The 15,201-nt window shown below is 30.6% G+C and overlaps 3 protein-coding genes across 3 annotated transcripts; 2 read left to right on the top strand and 1 right to left on the bottom strand.

Moving 5' to 3' along the window:
• The first annotated feature begins 1,056 nt into the window (after positions 1-1,056).
• LOC8287231 (glucan endo-1,3-beta-glucosidase 6) lies at positions 1,057-5,501 on the top strand. The gene is made up of 2 exons (XM_002530325.4): positions 1,057-2,400; positions 4,249-5,501. Exons 1-2 carry the CDS (start codon positions 2,069-2,071, stop codon positions 5,363-5,365), a joined length of 1,449 nt encoding a protein of 482 aa, XP_002530371.2. The 5' UTR covers positions 1,057-2,068; the 3' UTR covers positions 5,366-5,501.
• A 301-nt stretch (positions 5,502-5,802) lies between these two features.
• Positions 5,803-7,806, bottom strand: LOC8287224 (3-ketoacyl-CoA synthase 15). Its single transcript, XM_002530326.3, has 3 exons — positions 7,379-7,806; positions 6,705-7,289; positions 5,803-6,623 (listed from the first exon to the last, which is right to left on the bottom strand). The coding sequence occupies exons 1-3, from the start codon at positions 7,766-7,768 to the stop codon at positions 6,087-6,089; spliced, it is 1,512 nt and encodes a 503-aa protein (XP_002530372.1). The 5' UTR covers positions 7,769-7,806; the 3' UTR covers positions 5,803-6,086.
• Positions 7,807-10,352: 2,546 nt separating this feature from the next.
• LOC8287225 (heavy metal-associated isoprenylated plant protein 45) lies at positions 10,353-11,434 on the top strand. Its single transcript, XM_002530327.4, has 3 exons — positions 10,353-10,543; positions 10,933-11,008; positions 11,117-11,434. Exons 1-3 carry the CDS (start codon positions 10,538-10,540, stop codon positions 11,311-11,313), a joined length of 279 nt encoding a protein of 92 aa, XP_002530373.1. The 5' UTR covers positions 10,353-10,537; the 3' UTR covers positions 11,314-11,434.
• The last annotated feature ends 3,767 nt before the right edge of the window (positions 11,435-15,201 follow it).

Here is a 15,201-nt window from a genome sequence, read left to right as displayed (position 1 = left end):
CAATAGTAATTGTTGTGAAAATCTTTAGGTTTAAAAGTATTAGAAACATCATCTTTACTTTAACCTATGTTGGTATAAGAAACCTAGGTTGCATTATTAGCTTGAGTGACTTAGGGAAAAAGGCACATCACCATCTCATTCATTAGATCTAAACTTAAAGTAAAAGAAGGAGATTACTAAGTAAATAACTAGACTAATTACTATTTTTATCATATAGTTTTAGATCATAAGCATTTGCATTTGCATTGCATATTTATTTATTGTTTAGTTACTTTATTTTATAAATGTTACCCTCTCAACATACTGATTTAGAGTGTTTAGATTTACTTTTATTGTTTTGTATTGATAATTAGTCTTTGTAATAAGTTGCTTCATAGTTCTCTGAGAAATCGACTTCGTGGTGAACTTACCCTTACTATAGGAACAGTTCGTGGACTTACGAGTACTAAAAAAGACATATCAATCCATATAAAAATAATTAAATTAAATTATGATTTTTAGTTTTTACGAAAATATAATTATCATATGACAAGTGTTATGAAAGAAATATAACAAACAAATTAAAGGGCATAGTGCAATTAAATATATTTTTATAGAAAAATATACTAATTATGATTTTTTAAATTGAAATTTCAATTTCTATAAAATCTAAACCTGGATCAAATCAAGACCAAACTCTATATAGAATCGCAATAAATCAGAACCATAATCCGCTCGTAACCTTTTGACTCTTACATTTTATAAGAAAGCCGGTTCACAATTTTAGAACCATGAAGTGACAAGTCAGTACAGATTTAGGCCCGCCTAGATGTCAATCTCAATATTATTCAGCACCCACATTTTCACTTTGATGGATCAATAGCAAAAACTAGAAAGACTGGGGCCTGTGGGAGCAAATTATGGACTTGGGTGTGGCTGAAGCCTTAAAAATGAAGGGAGTCTTGGCAGAGAAAGGTAGGCCCTGTTAGAGATTGAATTGAGACACCATAATAATGATGTGAGATAGCCGTTGAAGAGAAGAGTAGTAGAAGTACTAGAAAGAAAGAAAGAAACGTTGTCCACTTCCCACTGTAACAAAGATGCCATGCCATGTCAGACCAGCCAACTTCCTTACTGCACCCTTTATTTTTTATTGAGAAATGTGCTTTTTTTTTTCGTTCCTTTTATTGACGCATCATTTCTCTTTTGTCTGTCTGCTTTACTATTTCTCTCACTGCATTATTTTGTTGTTGTTGTTGCTAAGGACTAAAGGTTGTAGGGCAAGTGCCAAGTGAGCAAAGAGTGCCTTTTCTTATGAATTGGGTTGGATTGGATTAGATTCTTCAGCTTACTTCTCACTCCACAACATCACAGATCCTTAACTTCTTCCATTTCATTCCATTTTATTACATCACCTTACTTTACTTTCCCCTTCTCTCTTCTTTCTTTCTTTCTTTCTGTTTTTTTTTTTTTTTAAGAAAAAGAAATCTTTTCTTTCATTTTCTCTCTAGATTTTTCTCCACCTTCTTGTTGTTTCTTCTCTCACATTATTAATTTTTGTTTGTTTGTGTTTCTTACTTCACAACTTAAGAAATCTCTAATTTTCCATATCTACTTTCACTTATCTTTTCTGGGTTTTGTGTTCTTATTGAGCTCTGCAACTGTTTCCTTTCTGGGTATTCTTTACTACTCTTTTTTTTTTCAATAATTTTTTTGTAACCTTTGAAACTATTCTCTACTTGAGTATGCTTCCTTTTCACTATCTGATGTAAAGATTTTGCAAGATAAAAGGTAATTCCTTTGTTGTTGCTGTTGTTGTACTAGTAAGTTATTTATTACCAGATCAGCTCTTCTTATTTCGATACTTGATTCCAAGTTTTGAACTTCCTGTTCTTGCTTCGTTTTGTTTAGAATCCTTTTTATTCGGTTTTAGTCCCAAAAAGATTCTTTTTTTGCTTGTCTCTGTGACTTCCAATAATCTATGGTCTAGATTCTATTTAAACCTATCAAAATAAATCCTGCCCTTTAGGCCTAGTAAGTTGTACTGTGTGGAGGCTGTTAGAGGATTTGAAGAGAAAACAATAGAAGAATGGGGTTGTGCTCTGTGGCTATTGGATTAACCTGGTTATTTACAACGGTGAGTACAGTGAGTGGTATAGGTGCCAACTGGGGCACACAAGCAACCCACCCACTGCCTCCAGATACAGTGGTGAGGCTACTAAGAGAAAATGGGATCCAGAAAGTTAAGCTTTTTGATGCAGATTATGATGCATTGAGAGCCCTTGGTAAGTCTGGTATTGAGGTCATGGTTGGCATCCCAAATGATATGCTTTCATCAATGGCTGGCAGTATGAAGGCCGCTGAGAAATGGGTTGCTAAAAATGTCTCTACGCATATCACCACCAATAATGTCAATATCAGGTCAGCTCTTTGCTTGGTTCAAATGCTTGTATGCAATTCATCTTTTTTCATCATTGAGACTCATAGCTGTTAGCTTTGCATTTACCCTTCATGACATTAGTTTTTAATATATGTGGTATGTTATGTTCTGCTCCCTATGATATGCTGCTGCTTAACCAAGCTAAATCATATCGGGCAAGAAGATATTCTTTTTCTTTTCTATTGAAATCCACATATTGTGCAAGATGATATTCTTTTTCTTTTATATTGAAATCCATACATTGTTTTATTTTATCTTTTTTACACCAACAAGTGGATTCTTGTTTTAAAGTTGGCTCTATGTCTTCATATCAAATTCATATGCATGTTTTTCTTGGGGGAATTTGATATTTGCCACCGCATTCTCAAAAGTAGTACCACCTTTTATGATCAAACACTACTTTGGCTTTTTAATTTTCATGCTTTCTGTATAATATTATTTTGACGATTTTATGGGATCACATTTATTACCAACTGTCACTTTCATTTCAGTTGAACCTTTTTCAAGTTTTTTTCATGATCACTCTGCTGCTATGATTATATCACCACCTTTACCATCCTAAAGTGTTATGTTCAAGTATGCTCCAATTTTTGATGATAGGGTAATAACTAAACTTTTCATGGAATTTTTAAGGTTGCACCCCACACCACTTTATTATGTTTTGAATTAGGAGGATGACAATAAATGGACCTTCCTTCTGGTAAAGATTAAGTGGTAATACTATGCAGTATGTCGTTTTCTTCGAGCTTGATTCATGTTAGGGATTTACAAGGTGAATTTATGACCTTTTTGGATGTTTTAGATTAGGTTGAATACATAGTTTCACTCCTAAATTTTCCCAATTTAACATCTGACACCTCTCAACTATTGTTTTAATCTGTGACACTTATTTTGAGCCCTATCACTTCTCTACTTCTGTTCTGAACATTTATCTTTTACCTCTGTACATATACTTTTTTATATACACTTCAATTCATTTTCCATGATATAAGTGAATTAAAATCTCAAAATAAATAAAAATATTAAAATACATGTACAAAGGTGAAATAGGTCAAAAACAGAAGCTCATCAGCATCATAGATTAAAAAAATACTTGAGGAATGAAAGAAGGTAAATCGGTAAAGTTTATGTGTGAAAGTATGCACTAAGCCTCCTAGATATTCTATATAGATTTCCTTCAGCTTTTTGTTTCTTCAATATGTTGTTTATGTTTTAGCTTATAATTAAGGTCCTTCCCAGCTTGGTTCATAGTTTAACACCTAAATCACTGATAAAAAATCTTCAGATTGGCAATCCATGTCACTCACCTTACTTTATTCATCATAGAGTTATCAATACAACTTCTCACCTCAAAATAATATGATATTGAGCTGTCTCAATTTCCAGGGCATCAATCCATGGTTTAAATTTTTATAATGTGTTTTAACCTAATAATAATAGCTTCATGTTACCAACTCAACCTAGCACCATATCTGCCCTTCTATACTTGGCTGATATGTTCTCTCCTAAATGAAATTGTATAACAATCTAAGTATTCTGTTTTTATTTTTGGTAATCTTTTTAAAATAATTTATAGATTATACATTATAGAGTAGAACATATAACAGGCTTCCTAAACAGGACTATTCCCAATTACTTTTTTGCATATCTTGATATTTATTGGTGTATAAACTGAAGCATATTTCACAACTCCAAAATACAAATATGTTCTTTTCTCCTTTCCTTTAGTCTTCGGTAGATGAATGAAAATACCTCTTTTCTGATGTAGGATTTAGCAATTAGTTTCTAATTGTAAGTATAACTGATGACAAAAAGTAATCTTTGTACAGATATGTTGCAGTCGGAAACGAACCTTTCTTGGAAACATACAATGGGACCTTTCTTTCAACAACCTTCCCAGCTCTCCAGAATGTTCAATCTGCCTTGATAAAAGCTGGGTTGAGCAACCAAGTGAAGGTGACTGTCCCTTTGAATGCTGATGTCTATGCAAGCTCAACTGGCTTTCCATCTGGTGGTGACTTTCGAACTGATATCCATGATCTCATGATTAACATTGTCAAGTTCTTGAGCGACAGTGGTTCCCCCTTTACTGTAAATATATATCCTTTCATCAGCCTCTACTCTGATCCCAACTTCCCAGTTGAGTATGCCTTCTTTGATGGCAATGCGGTCCCTGTAAATGACGGTGGAACATCCTACTATAACATGTTTGATGCTAATTATGATACTCTTGCGTATGCCTTACAAAAGAATGGATTTGGAAACTTGCCTATCATTGTCGGTGAGATTGGGTGGCCCACTGATGGAGATAAGAATGCTAACATGATTTATGCCCAAAGATTCAACCAAGGTTTTATGCAACGTATTTCAGGTGGTAAAGGAACCCCATTGAGGCCTGAACCTATTGATGCTTATTTATTTAGTTTGATTGATGAGGATGCTAAGAGCATTGATCCAGGGAACTTCGAACGTCATTGGGGGATATTCACATTTGATGGAAGAGCTAAGTACACCCTTAACCTTGGCACCACGAATTCAGGAGCATTAGTTGAAGCAAAAAATGTCCGTTACCTGGAGCGGAAATGGTGTGTGATGAAGTCATCGGCCAAACTTGATGACCCAAATGTGGCACCAAGTGTGAGCTATGCTTGTGGACTTGGTGACTGCACCAGCCTTGGTTATGGAACATCTTGTGGCAATTTGGACGCAAGGGGGAACATTTCCTATGCATTGAACAGTTACTATCAGATTCAGAATCAGCTTGACAGCGCATGCAAGTTTGAGAACATTTCAACAATCACTAAATCAGATCCATCAACTGAAACTTGCAAATTTGAGATAATGATAGAGCCATACTATGGAGGTGCCAAGCGGACAGTAGGATGCCCACACAAGCCATTGGTTTTGGCTGCAGGTCTCATTCTGTTTTTGCTTACAATATTATGAAACTCAAAAGACTCCTTAACTTTTTAGAGGTACCATTTTCTTTAAATATGGTGTATTGGTAGCTAAAACAATTTCGGAAAGAACATGGAACCTAGTTCCAATTTTTTTAGCAATCTAGTAATGCAGTTTTGGTTAACTGATGCATGTTTACCTATTGAAACCCATGTCTAGAACTAGGTTGTTGGAAATGTATGCATGTATTCATATGGAATGAAGTTTGTGAAGTAGAGGCTTAAACAGGCTGGGTTGAGCTGGAGTTGATGGGAGTTGCTTGCAGCAAAAAATGTGGGCTTGAAATATGAATTATCAGTTGGTCTGAGAGATAATCCTGTCAACAGTAACACAATGCTTGAATAATGATCACTTTGCCTGCCTGTGTCTGTCTATTTCTCAAAGGAGACGGAGGAAATGTAAATAGTAACGGATCAGAGTTGTCATTGGTCACCCGTGAAACATTATCATTTGATAAGTTTTGAGCTTACAATTTATATTCATTGAAGTAAAAAGTAAAAAACAATAAAATGAAGAGAAACAAAGGTTGATGGAGGATTAGCTTTCCACAATATCTCCCTCTCTTTGTATATATATATATATATATATAAATATATATATAAATATAGATTAAACACAGTTCTTGACATATATGTACTACGTGTATACCTAATCCAATGCATATCTTTTATCCTACTGTCTACCTGTATTTCTGTTTCTAGGTAGAATCCTAAATCCACGGGCTTCGCTTAGGTTTCCCCACAGTCTTAAGAGCTTTCCAAACAACACTGTTGCACTTGAAGCCAGAACCAAAAGCAATCTGCCAAATTCTATCCCCTCTCTTGATCTTTCCATTTGCCTCCAAGTAAGCCAGTTCATACCATATACTACTACTCGATGTGTTCCCGAATCGCTGGAGAGTTTTTCTTGAAGCATCCATGTACTCGTCAGTGAGCTCCAAGTTCTTCTGCAATTCATCCAGACCTTTTTTGCTAGCTGCATATATGCAAACATGCTCAAAAGCAAGCTTATAATCAGGAATGTAAGGCTTGGTCTTTTTCTTGAAGAGCAAATTGGTGAAGAATTGGACTTGTTCTGATACAGGAAGAACTAGAGGGCCTAAGGTGGTGATGTTGGCCTTGAGGGCATGACCTGCTACCTCAATAACCTCTTTGCTAACTGAAAGACCTTGCCTTCCTTCTTTATCTTCCTTTAGATGTATGCTTTTAAAGCTTCTGTTATCCATCCCCTTGTGGGTTCGAACTAGCTGCATCCGACATGGAATCAAAATAAAAGATCAGCAGTAATATCCATCATCTGTTGTAAAAATCAAGGAAAGATACTGTACCTGTTTTAATTCGTACTTGGATCGCCATCGATCAAGGCGACGACTAGACAGGAGCATAGCTGCAGCCCCCATTCTGAAAAAGAAATTCGGTAGAAGCATGTCCTGATCAATGCCACTATACCATGTATAGCTCACCACTTCTGTGCTTACCACGAGTGCATATGATCCGGGATATGCATTCAAAAGATCTCTAGCTAAATCAATAGCTACAATACCAGCAGCACATCCCATCCCACCAAGATTGAAGCTATTTATATTATGTCTAAGCTTATAATGATTTATGACCATTGCTGACAGTGATGGTGTAGTATTTAGGATCCCACAGTTGACAACAAGAATTCTAATGTCTTTAGTCCTAACTTTAGTGGTGGCAAGAAGGTCATCAACTGCTCCAAATATCACCATTGCTGCCTCTTCTCGACCGTCCTTGAGGTTTGTTTTGAAACCAGGCTGGAAAACTGATCTGGGCATGTAAGTCTCATCTCCAATCCCAGAATTCTTGAGTGCTCGCTGCTGGAACTCGATTGCAGTTTGGTCGAATTTGCCCGATTTCCTTGCCAACTGAATGAATTCCTCCTTGGAGATCTGTTGCAAAATAATAACTAGTAGTAGCTGCTGTTGTTGAGCACTACATATGCAGTGAAATCAACAAGAGAAACAATAAGTAGCTATACCTTGAGGTGATCCGGCGGGCGAAAACAGGCAAAATCAACTAAAAAAGTAGAAGTTGGAGTTAAATCAAGATAAATATATATAATCAAAGCAAGCACTCCGAGCAAGAAAAGTGCATCAATAGGGTCACACTTGGGGCAGAAATCTTCCCAAGTGACTTTTCCAAGGGCGACACTAAATATTAATATGAGAATAGGTGCACTTAGGAAATAAAAGCTATGGCTAAGGAGGTAAGCATATCCAAGCTTTACATATTTCAGGTTAACTGAATTAAGAAAGTCCGGCAACCGGCGACGGACCCTGACCGAGAAGTTCAAAGAACCGGCCTCGATGCCCCGGTTAACTATTTCAGTGGAGAGTAGGTCCTGCTCTCTTGCTCTTGCCAATGCCATAGAAATATAAAAGATTGATGAATGAGCAGTCAGTACTGACCAAATGATGAAGGGAAAAATTATATATATATATAGAGAGAGAGAGAGAGAGTAAGTTACGTTATGTCCAAGTTAAAGAAATTAAGGTAACAGAAATTTTAGGCTCTTTGTGCATGAACACATATTAACAGCAGCTTTGTAGCGCCACAGAGGTTGTGCGTCTGGGCAATTACTTGTGTATTCTTTTCTTTATTTTTTAATGATTCTCACATGCCTCTTCTCATTTATTTCCATTTTAAACTTCACACTACTAATCTCTTAGTTTTTCTTGTTCTATTTTCGAAATAAAATTATTTAAAACAAAACTTATAAAGCGTATTTGTAGATAATACCGCAAAAAAATAAAAAAATAAAAAAAATCTGCATAATAGAAACGGACTTTCTTAATTCAGTCAAATATTATTATTTCCATTTTCACTCTTTAATTCCTTTATAGCGAATTCTCATGTTTTTTTCTCTTATATTTATTTAGTGACGGATTTAGTACTTCACTAATTCTTAATTCTTTTATATTCTTTTTCTTTTTATTCTCTTCGAACTTTTTTAAAAATAAATAAATTTTTCCTTATTTTCTCCAATTCTTTTCCTCTCCATCATACTTTTATTTTTTTCTTTCATTTGTTTGTTTATTCTATTTTTTTCTCCCTTGTTTTTCTTTTCTCTCATTTTCTTCCTTTCGTTTCCTAAGTTTCTTAAATTCATTGGTTTGCTTCTTTTCTTCTATTTTCTTCTTTTATTATTATTATTATTATTTTCTTCTTTTTTTTTCTTTTAGTATTGAACAAAACACAAAAGTTTACCTTTACTCGCTAATAATACCGGTTATTATTAATTTTTAGAAATCTTTTCAAATTAATTTGTTGATGGTTTGTGGGCCATATTTTTACTATTTTAATTATATCTTTTGCTATATAAGCATTTCTTAAATGCTATTAAAATATATCAAATTTTTGTAGAATAAATATTCTTTTATATTTCTCGCTCTTTCTATTGTTAAGAATTAATAACAGTTGTATCAGAGCTAATTACTTGAAGGACTTGTGAGATTACAACAAAAATAAACTCAAAATATTTTTTTTATTGCAATTGCACTTCTAATTTTTTATGGCACAAAGTGTCAAATGTGAGTAGTTAAAATGAAAGCATATCTTGATACTAATGATCTTAAGATATTCCTTCATTGTTTTTACATTAGTAATATATAGTGTAATTGCAATACCAATCATAAAATATCAGTTTATATATAAAATTATTTAAATTTGAATAATAATGAGTTAAAATAATTAATTTTATATGCAATGCACATAAAATCTAGAAAAATATTTTCTTTATCTGAAAAGATATTTAATTATTATTAATTCAGATAGTCATACTGACTTAAATATCATAGATATCTAAACTTAAATAGAATATTAGAATTAAAAGGCTTAGTTTTATGATTTTTTTAAAAGCGTTTGCTATATTCTATATTATTAAAATAAAATATATCATTTGTGTATAAATTTTTAAATTAATTTGATATATTCTTACAATATTTGTGAATCTTGAAGTTTTATAATAACATATTAAATTTTTTATTGCTAGCTATAAATTTTAATCAATATAAATTTTATGAGGTATAAATAGATTAATTTATAGATGAATTTTTTTAAGATTTAATAATTTTTTCGTTGTCTTAAAATTAAAAATATTTATGATGATAAATCTAAAATTTTTTTTAAGTAATAACGAGTCAAATATTTAATATTTACATACAATGCATATAAACATAAAAATTACTTTCTTCATTGTAAAAACGTAGTCCACTTTAATTTTATACGTGGATAAAAATTTATTATATTTATTAATAAAATTTCAAAGTTAGAATATTAATTTATTTTTCAAATAAAGAAATAAAAATGTTAGTAATTGAAAACAATAAAAAATATTAAACTAAAAGAGCATTTTTTATTCTTAATAATTACAAGCCTCACATAGTAATAATAAATATAAATGCCACAAGAGTTAATTGGTCATATTTTTATACTTTTATTAACTAACTAATTTATTTTAAATATATTATTTGTTAACATAACAGTAATTAATTTAATTTTTATGAATTTTTAATTAATTTAATTGTCATAAATTAGAATAGTTGTAATTATATGACATTATATTTATATAAATGCATTTCAGTAATTACAAAAAGAAATATATAGATATAAATAAAATATTTTATCAAAATAGTTTATGAGATACAAGAACAATTATATATATATAAAAAAGTCAAGTGAAAAGAAATGCAGATTAAAAATTAAAATTAAAATAATAAATATTTTAGTCAAAATTTTAGCTAGGAAAATGTTATTTTCAAAATAGTTATATTAATTTATTAAATAAATTATTATATTAAAATTATTTTAAGTTATTAATACAAAAATAAGAACAAATTAAAAAATTATTATAATTCAGATGAGTAAATTATTATAATAAAGAAGAGGAAGAATGAGTTGGTCCTGGGATTGTAATGATTTATGATAGGGTTGCCTTGAGTCCAAGTAAAGTGTAATAATCAGAAGTCATTAATTAAGACACATTAATCATTCATCTTACTTTGCTTCTTTATTTTTCCACATATTGTTTATATCATCAAAATCCATTTTCACCTCCAACTCAAACACAAACTTGGACTGGCAGGAGCTTCTGTTGCTTACTTCTATTTCTATTCCTTCTCTCCAAGTTTCTGATGCCATGGAGGTTGGTACCCCCTTTCTTCTTGTTGTGTTTTATTTTTATTGTAATTCATTTTAATACCGTTTGAATTGAGAAATTCATGAATTTTAAATCTATAAACAAGAATTGTCGAAGTCCATGGCAATTTTGACCCTCTTTTAGGTTGCCAAAGTGTGAATTTAACTAAAATTTATGAATTTTATAAAAGTTTTCATTTGAAATTACTCAATCCAAATTGTGTTGTTATGTGTTTTATAGAATTAGTTAAGATCAGAATTATATGATGAACTGGCCCATTATTAGACTGTGAAGAGTAATTTTATGTGTAAATTACTTTGATAATCACTGAGCTGAGGCACTATGTAACACTGAGATTTAGATTGAACTCTGATGATTTTCTTTTTTAAGCACAGATTGTGGAATTGAAGGTCCGCCTGCACTGCAAGGCCTGTGAAAAGGCAGTACGCAGAACACTGTGCAAAATCAAAGGTATTCGTTTAAGGGAAAAAAAGAGAAACTAAGAAAAGTGTATTGTGAATTATTCATGGAAAAGAAACAAGAGATTAAATTGTTAAAATTACAATGTGTATTTTGCAGGAGTAAGATGTGTAGAAATAGAAAACATATCGAACAAAGTCACAGTGTTGGGATACATGGATCGCAAAGTGGTGGTGAAAGCTATTTGGAAGACAGGACAGAGAGCTGAATTGTTGCCTTCATCGCATCACTTGGAAGCACCTTCTCCTAGGCTCCCTGCTGGTTTTAGATGTTTCATCCCTAAATGTGGTATTTAGGTTACTTCTTCACAAATTCTCTTTTCTTATGTTTTCTTATAAACATTAAATCAATAAATAAATATTGGAAAAACTCATGTGGTTTAACGTTTTTTCATTCGATGGACGGAAATATTTTTCATATCAAGAAATACTGCGTGCTTCATAAGGCCACACTGTTTTACAATCATAAAACATAAGCAAGCATCAATCATGACCTTGAGATAAGCATGTGCAGGCTTTATTTATTTAATCACTAAGAAAGACTTAGTCTTAGTGGCTAAGTAAATATCCACTCAAGTGGGGATCAGCTTATGCTTGAGAAAACCATTCACCTCTTGGTAGTCCTTCAATGGATGAACTCTTTTGCTTCAGAGTGGCAGACACACTTAACTCTGTAGCACCACCACCAGGAACTAGTTTTGGATTCTTGAGTATGTTTCAGGCCACAGATATGGCATCCTGTGAACATGCTACTGTGCAGTACATAATATATATATATATATATATATATCATCAAAACCCATTTTCACCTCCTAACTCAAACACAAAATAAGACAGCTGGAACTTCGGTTGCTTAGTTTTATGTATTTTGCATGTTGGATTATAAAAAACAACGTTATAATCAGTGACATGATTTACATGGAAGCTACTGCTCACAAGTTGTACCAATTCATTTCTGTTTGATGCAGTACATTTTTTCAAATTTCTTTATCACTAAGGTAACCACTCCTTAATATTTGTATTTAATTAAAACTTTTAAAATTTTTGATAGAATTTAAAAGTGAAATATATTTAGTTAAAAAAGTGTATAAGTAATGAGGTATCCAATATTAATTTTATATTTAGTTGTAATTTTTAAAACTTAATTTTTAAGGACTATTAAAAAATTTATAGAAATTAGGAGATATTCAATTACAACTTTTGTAAATTCTATAAAAGTAAGTTAGTATTAATTTATAGATATACTTTTATATACTTTTAATGGCTTTTTACGTATTTTTATAAAATAAAAATTCTTAAGGATTCACTTTCAGTTATTTTTTAGATTTCAATAGACTTCTTTTTTGAAAACTTATATTTCTTTCTCAAATTTTCCTACATTAGCATCTTCATTTCTCTTTGTTGTATTCTCCATCTTAAAAAATATAAAAAATTGAATAAAATTTTAAAGCTAAAAAATTATTTATTAATAATAATTTTTTTACTCACAAATACAAAAAATAATTAAAAGTTTTTAATTTAATTTTAAAAAGAGCCTAGTAAAAATATGAATTTTAAAATGACATATTTTAGTGAATTAATTTGAGCAAACAATCCTACCATATATAGACTTTTAGGTTTTATTAGCAAGATTATTTTGATAATTATTTCTTTTGGTAAGTGCGATTGTTGTTGGTTTAGGTATTTATCAAATAATTGGTAAAGTGATTGTTGTTAGTTTAAGTATTTATCAAATAGGTAATAAAAATATAACAAGTATGACATGAGTTTGGTAGTTTAATTGGAGACAAATTGCGATATGATAATTTCTTTTTAAAAAAATTATTGTCTTGACAAAAAATAGCATTCATGTTGTGAGGTAAAAAATTTAAAAATGATATGAACTCGACACAACAATGAAATGATGTCTGTTACTTATGTATGACGTGGCAAATAACATTGTATCAAATAAATGCTTAAAGTAATAAAAAAAAATAATAAAAACAAAATGATTAAATTCATTTTTAAATTAAACAATAGATAAATAATAGTCTGTAAAAATTAATAAAAATCTATCAATGTCTACAATATATTCTTAAGTAAGATTTGTGAAAGTTATTCATAATATTATAAATTCTATAAAAGTGATTAAGAATTTATAAATTCTTTAAAAGTAATCCATTTTAAAAAAATCTATTAAAATCTCAATTGAATACATCCTCTTTAATTTGATATTCTAATGAATTTTTTAAATATAGATTATAGAATTGAGGATACGCCTCCACTGTAACGCCTGTGAAAGAGCAATACGCAAAACCTTGTGCAAGATGAAATGTATCTTTTTAAGAGAAAAGTTTATTATAGATTTATTAGAATAACTATAAAAAATGCCATTTGACTTCATTATTTGATAATTTTTATTATATATTTTTTAAAATAACAAAAGATATGTAGTTATAAGTTATGATAAAAAAGTATTTCACTGTTAAAAGTATCGATTTGTAAAGATTTAGTCATTTTTTCTCCGATCAACTATTATTATCATATTGCTCGTACTTGATAATATAAGTTAGAGTTTCACAATTGAAAAACATCGTTATTTAATCATCAGATCAATCTTGAATTAGTGACTTATTAAACCAGAATTTGACAAACAACAAAACTAAAAAATGTTATTCTTTAAAATCACATTATCATACACAAGCAACACGATAATGATGGTTGATCGCAATGAAAATATTAAATCTTTACGAATCAAGAGTTTTTAGTGGTCAGATACTATTTTTTTGTCATGATTTGTAACTAGATATCTCTTTTTGGAGAAATTCTTAGGTAGACTCAGTCTACCACGTCATTCGTAGACTGAATCAATTGCATGGTGACATGTAGCTTCAATTTATTAATTACTGCATTTTCATTGGTTAAATTCTAATCATAAATTGTTACTAGCTACTACTTCATTCACTCTTACTTTTTTTGTTCTCATACTTTTTTATTGAGAATTGACCCCTAACATCTCAAGGATGTCATAAACCTCATCAACTGCATTATCAACCATACATTGATATTATTGTGTTAACGTATCATAAAATGATTGGTTGTTTACTCGAAGTGAGTATCCATGGTGTGAGAATTTCTATAAAAGTGATTTGAAGCGATCACATACTTCATGAAAAAGATTCAGTATCCTTTTGATAAAAATTAAAAATTTCAGTTCTTAATTCTTTAGTCTTTTGATGTGAGTAAAACTTACCCACGAATTTTTGATAAACTTCATCCCAAGTTCTCAAAGAATTAGGAGGCAAAATCATTAACTAAGTCTTTGCTCTTTCTTTTAATGAATAAAGGAAACACATCATTCTCAATTGGTCTTTGTTTAATCGAGATAATGGCAAAATATGAACTATGACATGAAATTCTCTAATGAATGCTAATGCATCCTTACTAGGCATACTATAAAATGAAAGAAGCATAATAAATTTATATTCTTAAGTTCATAATCTCTAGATGCATCACTTAGAACTATACATGAAGTAGTGTTACTAATTTTAGGTATATATAATCTTTTATAGTCATTTGTCTTCCAGCTGCTACTTCTGTTGGTGGATTTTTCAATGATCTCAACTTATTCTTTTAATTTCTCTTCAATCTTTTGAGTTGATGAATCACTTGATTTAGTTTTCCTTCTTTGCATACAAAACAAAAGAAAATTTCAAATTTAAAAACTAAAAAATGAAATTTAAAAATAAATTAAAAACACATAAACAAAATATAAAGCACAAAACAAATAAACAAACACAAGACAATTTTGACAATCAATCAGTATAGTAAAAGTTAGACACAGTTTCCCGACAATTATGCCAAAAACTTGATGTGTTTAAGTTAGTACTTGTAAGTACACAAATCGTTCTTATAGTAAAAATGGTAAAACGCTTTGAAGTTGATATCTCAAGGAACTATGAGACCACTTATTATAAAGACTAATTATCAACATAAAACAATAAAAGTAAATCTAAACACTCTAAACTAGTATTTTGAGAGAATAATATTCATAAAGTAAATTAACCAAACAATAAATAAATATGCAATGCAATGCAAATGCTTATGATTTAAAACTATATGCTAAAGACAATATTTAGCCTAGCTTAATAATTCTTTTGTTTTACTTTAAGCATAGATTTAATGAATGAAATGGTGATACTTTAT

This window comes from Ricinus communis, chromosome 2 (assembly GCF_019578655.1).
Source record: "Ricinus communis isolate WT05 ecotype wild-type chromosome 2, ASM1957865v1, whole genome shotgun sequence".
Classification (NCBI taxonomy): domain Eukaryota; kingdom Viridiplantae; phylum Streptophyta; class Magnoliopsida; order Malpighiales; family Euphorbiaceae; genus Ricinus; species Ricinus communis.
This window is presented reverse-complemented; position numbering and strand designations above follow the sequence as displayed.

Coding starts and splice junctions, on each gene's coding strand:
- LOC8287224 (XM_002530326.3), bottom strand. CDS start 7,768: ATGGCATTGGCAAGAGCAAGAGAGCAGGACCTACTCTCCACTGAAATA. Junction 7,290..7,378: donor GCCCGCCGGATCACCTCAAG/GTATAGCTACTT, acceptor ATTTTGCAACAG/ATCTCCAAGGAGGAATTCAT. Junction 6,624..6,704: donor CCAAGTACGAATTAAAACAG/GTACAGTATCTT, acceptor TGTCGGATGCAG/CTAGTTCGAACCCACAAGGG.
- LOC8287231 (XM_002530325.4), top strand. CDS start 2,069: ATGGGGTTGTGCTCTGTGGCTATTGGATTAACCTGGTTATTTACAACG. Junction 2,401..4,248: donor ACCAATAATGTCAATATCAG/GTCAGCTCTTTG, acceptor ATCTTTGTACAG/ATATGTTGCAGTCGGAAACG.
- LOC8287225 (XM_002530327.4), top strand. Junction 11,009..11,116: donor AACACTGTGCAAAATCAAAG/GTATTCGTTTAA, acceptor TGTATTTTGCAG/GAGTAAGATGTGTAGAAATA.